This window comes from Rhodamnia argentea, chromosome 11 (genome assembly GCF_020921035.1).
Source record: "Rhodamnia argentea isolate NSW1041297 chromosome 11, ASM2092103v1, whole genome shotgun sequence".
Lineage (NCBI taxonomy): Eukaryota > Viridiplantae > Streptophyta > Magnoliopsida > Myrtales > Myrtaceae > Rhodamnia > Rhodamnia argentea.
The window spans coordinates 2,708,490-2,716,975 of record NC_063160.1 but is presented as its reverse complement, the minus strand read 5'-3'; the positions used below and the strand labels follow the sequence as shown (position 1 = coordinate 2,716,975).

Here is an 8,486-nt window from a genome sequence, read left to right as displayed (position 1 = left end):
AGTTTGATTGAGACAGCACACTCGGTTATTCCTTTATGATCTAGTAGTTTTAAGCTACGGTATTTCCTGCGAGGGTAGTCACGGATTGTACAGTGCACAACCTCACACTAATTCTACTATACAGAAGCGTTGTGGTGGTAACACGAGAGAATTATAAGAGACAACCTCAACACATTTTAAATTGTGATACAATCTAGGGTAACATGCAAAATCTGACTTTCTCTATTTACAATACTTTCTAGGGAAATGCATCATGACAGTATTGTTAGGGACGATACAATATCAACCGTATACTATCATTGCGTGGTTCACATAAAGCACTCATTAATTGAGAGATCATGTGGTAAGAAATAATTGACAACCAAACTCTCAAGCTAGCACCTTCCTACTTTCCATCACCGGACTCAAAATACTCAAAGCAAACTAGCTGACATAAGCGCACACGCAGCTATTCTGTGTCTTTATTCGGGAACTCACACCTCTCTCTCTCTCTCTCTCTCACGAGGCCCCCTCTCTTCCTCCCTTATTACGAGGCTCTCATAGAGACTTTTGGTAGCCTTATCCTCAAATGCTTGGCTGTTAAGCCATATTCATAGGCTTAAGTTTCACCGCCTTATAAAATCGGTGGAGTCCATTTTCTTGTTGAGCAAGTTGGCAAAGTTTAAGAAAAAATCAATAAACAAGCTTATTTTTATAATCTGATTGACAAAATCTATCGTCCTAGTGAGAAAAGATGTCGTTTATGGTATTGAAATGTTCTTCACTATTTCTTAATTAAAGTATAGCTTATAATGTTTCTTTTGATTCTAGATGAAGGCCCCACTAAAAATAGCGCGCAAGAAATTTTGCACCCTGTCATATCTTTGTCTATATATCAAACGAAATTATTTCCACCTCCATCTTCACTCCACTTCCTTCCAAAGAACCACCTCCAATGGGTTGGATATGGATAACACTCGCCTTCGCTTTGGTTGCTCATCTCTTATTGCGAGCTTTGTTATGGAAAACACAGAGCAAGAAGAAATTGCCTCCTGGTCCTAGAGGGTTTCCGATTCTTGGGAACCTCCCTTTGTTGGGAAAAAACCCTCATCATGATCTTCGCAAATTAGCTCGAAAATATGGACCCCTCATGTACCTGCGCCTCGGGTTCGTGCCCGCGATCGTCGTTTCATCACCCGAAGTGGCCGAGCAATTCCTCAAGACCCACGATCTTGTTTTTGCGAGCCGGCCGCCTCATGAGGCCTCGAAGCACATCTCTTACGAGCAAAGGAGCTTGGCGTTTGCTCCGTACGGCCCGTATTGGAGGAACATCAGAAAAATGTGCACTTTGGAGCTCCTTAGCAATGCAAAAATCAATTCCTTCAAACCCATGAGGAGAGAGGAGGTCGGCTTGCTCGTGAATTTTCTCAAAGACGTGTCTCATGACTCCATGGCCATCGACTTGAGCGCGAAGATCTCGTCGCTAAGCGCCGATATGAGCTGTCGGATGGTGTTCGGGAAGAAGTACATAGACAAGGAGTTTGACGAGAGAGGGTTCAAGGCCGTGATTCAAGAAGTGATGGTGTTGGGGGCGACGCTTAACATCGGTGACTATGTTCCTTATTTAGCACCCTTTGATCTTCAGGGGTTGACGAAACGCATGAAGGCCGTGAGCAAAGTGTTCGATGCCTTCTTTGAGAAAATTATTGACGAGCACATGAAGTCTAAGAAAGAGGAAGGTGACAGCAAAGATTTTGTTGATGTCATGTTGGGTATCATGGGAGTGAAGGAGGGAGAGTACCATATCGACAGGCCCCATATCAAAGCCATAATTCTGGTAATTAATCAACTTTTTAAAGCTAGATTACTCATGATCTCTGTAACTTCAAGTGCTGTTCAATTATATAAGCATATGTAGGACTGGAAAATTTATTAGAACAAGGATCCCGCTAGTTGTGGTTCTGAGATTAGTATAGGCTGGGATCAAGAGATAATTCGATAGATTATGAGCAGATAGTTGATTATACTGATAGAATAATTAAAAAATTAAATCAGACCTTCATTTTTAGAACAGTTGGTAATGATCCCAGAAAATCTTACATGATATCAAAGCAAGATGTCTAGAGGGGTTTTGAATTAGGCAAAAGATAAGAGGGTGAATGAATAAGTTAAATATTAAATCACGTTTTCATTTAAAATCTTAAGCTTTTAGAACAATTAGTAGTAGTCTAACAAAATCTCACATATATGAACTATCGTACTCAAACAACGAACAAGGTATGTCATTTAATTTTTTAAGGCAAAATTTTCATGTAAATTTGATATTGCAACTATTGTATCCTGGTAAAAAAAATTATCAAGCACGTGAAATGATGCCTTCCTCACATCCTCTTTCCTTTCTAAGATTTACACATTTTAATGGCATTTTTCTAGCAATGTCCTTTTTCCTGTATTTCTTGTATATGTTAAGATATATGAAATGATGGCAATATTAGTGATCGTTACATTTGCTTCAATTGAAATTTTGCCCAAACAGATAGTCTTGTTGGCCTCTTCATATATTGCTCTCGACAGACGGTGTCTTTTGTCTATCTACCATGTGTTTGTCTCTTTCAAGAACGGGAGCGGTTAACAATGTTTTGTCAACTATGAAACAGTGAGTGCTGGAGAGGACAAAATGTATTCATTATTAAGTGATTCATGGTTTAAAATTCTATTGGGGTTTCAATATGTAGATTCATTCTTGAAAGGATTTGCTAGTTGAGAAAATGATTTCCATCATCCAACTTCAAATATTAAATGAAAAAAAATTGTTTATCTTTTTAATCATGTTAAGTATTATTCTTACTAGAATTCATATTTATGACCTCATAAGTAGTTTTTTGATGGATTCAATTGACCTATAGATTTTGTTAGAAATGTCCTAAACCTACTACAAAAAATTCCTAAACCTATTGCAATTGTACCAATTTAGTCATAAACTTTTTTTTTTTGGCCGATTCAGTCCATCCAGCAATTTTGGTCAGCCGGCGTTGACGTGGACACAGCCGTCGATCGGCATCCGGCGATGAACTATTTTAATATTAATTTTGAGGATTTTTGAATTTTTTATTTTGTTTTTCCTTTTTTTCTTTTCTTTTTCTTTCTTCTTTTTTTCTTTCCTCTCTTTCCTTTGCCCGGCTAGTGAGGGCGACCTCGCATAGCCAAGGCGAGGCATGGCCTCACCATTCGATCGTTGCCTCTGACCGATTACCGGCGACCGGTCAAAGAAAGGAAAGGGAAGAAAAAAACAGAAGAAAGTAAAAGAAAAAGAAAAGAGAAAAAATAAAAATTTATTAAAATATTATGTCTTTGGTTGGCGTCCACGATAACGCCCGCCAAAAGTGGCCGGATGGACTAAATCGACACAATTGCAAAAGGTTGATGACTAAATCGATAAAAAAAAATAGGACTTAATTGGCACAATTATAACAGGTTTATAATTTTTTTGGTAATTTTCCCGTTAGAAAAGTGCTCTAAATATGCTTGTTGAGTAACCGATTTGGAAAGTTCAAGCTTTCAATGCACTAATTTTCCTCGTGACATCCACGACATAGTCTATCGTACATCCATATCTTAGTCTATCGTAAATATTCTTGATAAGTGAAATCAAGATACTTATTTATGTCTATGTTGATATGTTTCTCCATGCAGGACATGTTGTCGGGTTCGATGGACACTTCAACGACAGCAATCGACTGGGCAATGGCCGAACTTATTAAACATCCTATTGCCATGAAAAAGCTCCAAGAAGAACTAGAGAACGCCGTGGGACTGAATAGAGCAGTGGAGGAATCAGACACAGATGGCTTGGACTACCTAGACATGGTCATAAAGGAGACCATGAGGCTTCACCCGGTGGCTCCGCTTTTGCTTCCCCACGAGGCGACCGAGGACTGCACGGTGAACGGCTTCCACATACCCTGCAAGTCGAGGGTCATCGTGAATGTGTGGTCCATCGGAAGGGACCCGAAAGTGTGGACCACTCACGACCCGGAAGAGTTCGTGCCTGAAAGATTCTTAGGATCCAGTGTGGACGTTAAGGGGCGTGATTTTCAGCTCCTGCCATTTGGGGCGGGCCGCCGAGGGTGCCCCGGAATGCAGCTTGGCTTGACCGTCGTGCGGTTCGTGCTTGCTCAGCTTGTACACTGCTTTGACTGGGAACTTTCGGGAGGCATGTCACCGAGTGAGCTTGACATGACTGAGGAGTTCGGGCTCACTGCTCCTAGAGCCGATCATCTGGTGGTCACACCTAGATACCGTTTGAGGGAGTGAAAGGGAGTTAACTTTTCGATGGACGATTGAGTTCCCAAAAAATAAGTCTGATATTCTCAGGAGTTTTAATGCCAAATGGATTGCCTACTAGTTTGTAATGTGATGTTAGCTTGATTTTCGAAGTCTTATCGTCCTCTGGATGAATTTCAAATAAAGGTTGTCGAGACATGTGGAGACTAGAGATTATAATGTTTTTCACCCCACTTTAGAGTATTGTGTTGTGTTTGATGCCTCTGATGTTCCGCCAACCCCGAGAAAGAACCAATCCGAGTAGAAGATCGAATTGAAGCAAAAAGGTCAAGATGTTCGGGGGTCTGGAGGACCATCACTAGATGCCCATGTACGAGACATCCAGGGCGAAGGCTAAACAAGGTCCACCACCTCGGCCGCCACGTTAGATTATCGGCCATTACATTTGAAAGTATTGCGCAAGGCAGCCGATAAAACAATAAAATAGATAAAACAAGAAAATAAATTGAACACTAGTTTTACGTGGTTCGATCGAAGTGACCTTGTTGACACTTAAATTTTGAATACCCTTTTCGGTAATTTATTTTAGCATAAAAATCAGGGACTAACCTTAGTTTCTATCAAAAATAATTAAATCATTTTTCATATAGTTTGCATTTAGATTAAATTAATTTCTGCATGCATTGCATTTTGCATCCAATCGAATGGGCAATGGATGAACTTAAAGTTCCGAGCTTAATTGAATAATTACATCGAGCCCACATGACCATGCCAAGCCCCTGGACACGCGAAATTGAGAGCGTTGGTAAATGAAAGGAGATCGGCAGAATTATTGGCCCACACGAATGATACCCTAAGCTGAAGAGTGGGGAAAGAACAAAAATATATTCTGTTCATTAAAGAAACCCTAGCAGTCAACTATATAAAGGACATATTACATTCACGTACGGCGGGGGTCACACAACATGTAATACCCGGCCGCAAAGAGAGAGGAAAAAGAGAGCTAGAGGCCGAAGTCCTTTTACGACCGTGGTCTCTCCACCTGCGACTGATGAGGAAGCAACCTTGGGGCGCGTGTGGCAACACTTCTATATCAAAAATCAACTTCTAATAAGAAGTTAATTTTTTCACTTATACTCAGAAGCAGAAGTTGATTTTTGTATTTACTCTCTAAAAGTTGATTTCTAATAAGAGAAATTCGTTTGGTAACGGTTGAAAATTTCTACTTCTGGAATGTTATTAACACCAAATCTTCTACGGAGAATCATTATTGATGGATGAAAAATTTCTACTTCATTTTTAATTTTTTTTTAAAATTTATTTAAAAAATATTTTTTTATTATTAAAAAATATTTTACTCTGGCTGCCGAAGATGGCGACTCAACGGCCGGTGGAGGCGTTGGTCATTGGTGGAGGTTGGAGGTAGTGGTTGGTGGTGGGCGGTGGTCGGTGTGGGGGCGGTGTTTGGCAACGGGCGATGATGGTTAGCAATAGCCGATGGCTGTGGTTAGCGGCGGGCCGTGGTCGGAGGGGGGCGGTGGTCGGCGGCGACCGGAGGAGGTCTGGGGGGCCACCACCGGCGATCGGGGTGGGGGGGGGGTTGCGGCGGTGGGAGACGGTGGTCGGCGGGCAAAGGACGAGGGTCGGCGGTGGTCGGTTGTGGGCAGAGGTTGGCGACAGAGGGTGGCTATGGGCGGTGGCGGTCAATGGTTAGCGACTAGCGGAGGCGATCGACGGTTGGCAATAGGTGGAGGCGATGGGTGGCAGCGATCGGCGGAGGTTGTTGGTTAGCAACGACGGAGGTGTGATTGGGCAAGCAAGGCGTATTGAAAAGAGAGTGAGTGCATAATGAAAAGATGGTGACGCGAAAAGTACTTGTTGAGTTGAGAAGAATTTTTTTTTAACTTCTTAAATTAAGGGGAAAAAACAACTTCAGAAGTCAATATTCACTTCAGAAGTAAAAATTTCTTTCAGAAGTAAATTTTTTTATCAAACGTATTTTTGCTTCAAAAATTACGTTAATAAACGAATTTCTGCTCCAAAAGCACTTTTAGAGTAGAAATTCACTTTCATAAATGTTATCATGCGCACTCCAAGTGTCTAGCCTCCTTGCATGATCACGTACGGTCATGCATCCCGAAGCTTGATCTTGGTATTGATAATTAGTTTAGCCGTTAAGTTGGTGTTCCTGCTGCTGAGTTTTATACTCACTCCCATTGATTTCCACCTATTTCAGGTTAGTAGCAGAGAGAAGCTACGAAGAACATTTCGTGGATACCCAAGAGTAATAGTAACGGTGGTGGCATCGGTGGACGATAAGAACGTGGACCAGAAGGAGACGTTTTGTTACCATCCCAGTAGTTTCCTTTGGATAAACTGGCATGTAGGACTGATTAACTTTATATAGTTATGCACGGCTTAAGTTGGATCAATTGCTGGTTATGTTATGCTGGGTAACTATGTGAAATAGGTACAGGATAGATGAACCTATAAGGACCGTACCCGTATTAGCGTGTGTGCTGTTTTTCTTTGACTATTTGGCTGTGGATTCTTGAATGTTTAGTTTTGTCTTCCGCGTGCGCCATATTATATATATATAAAACAGATTAAAACAAAGCCACGTAGTTATTAGGCAAGTGGCGGACTGAGACGCCACAGTCAACACTTCCATCTTCGAAATCCTCCTGGATTTTTCAGAAGTCGGTCGATCTTCCATGAATGGTAGTTTATATACGCGCCGTGATCTTTCCAAGCTTCGTCCACACTTCCATGGTGATTCCAACCCAACAGCTCTGGGCTACTTCCTCTGCTTTAGCTACAATCCGGGATAAAGGAACCAACTTTCGTCCATGGTGATCTCATCGCTCCTCTATAACCCATACCCATCTCTTTTTTTAACCTACGGAAGGAGCAAATTTTTGGCTAAACCTCGCTTACGGTTCGCTCAAGACCAAAAACCCTAACCCAACTGCTCAACCCACTTCTCTCTACTGATACTTCAAGCTCTCATGAAAGAAAGAGGAGCTCAAGAAGGCTTAACAGAGAGAAATTACCAATCTGAATTGGGACAAATTCCAGGAATTGGACGACGAGTCGTTCCAGAACTTGGTGATAAGCAATGTGTGGACAATCTGAGGGTGAGCCAAGCCCTCACTGGCAGCCGCGAGGCCCGCCCTCGCCTCCGACTGACGAGACCGTCCAGCCCACTGCCACCAAGAAAGACAAAAGAAAATGAAAAAAAAAAAAAGCAAAAAGGAAAGAAAAAAAATATAAAAAGATAAAACTATGTTAGTCAAATATTTTTTTGAAATAATGAGGTCACTTCAGGGTCTTAAAAATCAGATTCACTTTAGGTTCTTATTTAAGAAAATAAGCGCACTATTTGAAATGTTCTCTTTATTATTTGATACATAGAGAGGTTTGCATACATCCGACCTAGTGTCATCGTACACCGCTAAAGGTTTCCTAAAAATACAAGATCACTCACCTCGGAGGCTCCATCACCCATGTGCTGCTTTCCCCATTTCGCAATCACCTGCGCCTTCCATCCTTCAGAATCTTGAAGAAATCAACCAATCCCAGAGGAGAGAGGACCTGCCAATTAAAAAGAGCAAAAGAACAAAAGAAGATGTCGCTTCTACTCATCGACGAATTCCACGATAGGTTATATAGTCAAGTTTTGTTGTCAACAACGCAAGTGCATGGAAATCAGCGGAACCATCGCCTTCCATCCCGGCCCTATTTTGGATGTGTATCCCGACTTGATTTATCCGAAAATTGGATTGGATCACCCGAAAAATACGTCCGAGAACCCCGTTCATGTTCAAACCAGTCCGGGAAGAGGTTTTAATTTTTGTGAACTGGTTGGAACCAGTCCGATTCCCAGTTCCAGGTGAAGACCTACTCGGGAACCGAGCTGGTTTTGGAGTCGATTTTTAGCTACTGTTAAAAAAAAAAAAAAACACCCTTAGTCTCGTTCGTCTCAACTCCTTTGTTTTTAATGGATTGTAATTTTTATTACTCGCATTAGGGATTGTTGCTTTTTGGAGAATATTGAGCTTTATTATTATTCATCTGTGTTAGGTATTAAACGTTTCTGTCACTCATATGGTTGACAAAATCAATCCGCATGCACTAAAAACAAAGACTAATAAATGTCACCCGTTTTAAGCTGGAACCACCCATCTCCCGGTCATTAACTTTATTCATATATGTACCGAAAT

The 8,486-nt window shown here is 41.4% G+C and overlaps 1 protein-coding gene across 1 annotated transcript; it reads left to right on the top strand.

Annotated features, from left to right (window-relative positions):
* Positions 1-894: 894 nt before the first annotated feature.
* On the top strand, positions 895-4,430 carry LOC125312489 (cytochrome P450 71AU50-like). Its single transcript, XM_048272276.1, has 2 exons — positions 895-1,816; positions 3,673-4,430. The coding sequence occupies exons 1-2, from the start codon at positions 935-937 to the stop codon at positions 4,291-4,293; spliced, it is 1,503 nt and encodes a 500-aa protein (XP_048128233.1). The 5' UTR covers positions 895-934; the 3' UTR covers positions 4,294-4,430.
* The last annotated feature ends 4,056 nt before the right edge of the window (positions 4,431-8,486 follow it).

Excerpts from the sequence above, each read along its gene's own strand:
- LOC125312489 (XM_048272276.1), top strand. The coding sequence starts at position 935 with ATGGGTTGGATATGGATAACACTCGCCTTCGCTTTGGTTGCTCATCTC. Across the intron at positions 1,817-3,672 it reads ATATCAAAGCCATAATTCTG|GACATGTTGTCGGGTTCGAT; the intron begins GTAATTAATCAA and ends TTCTCCATGCAG.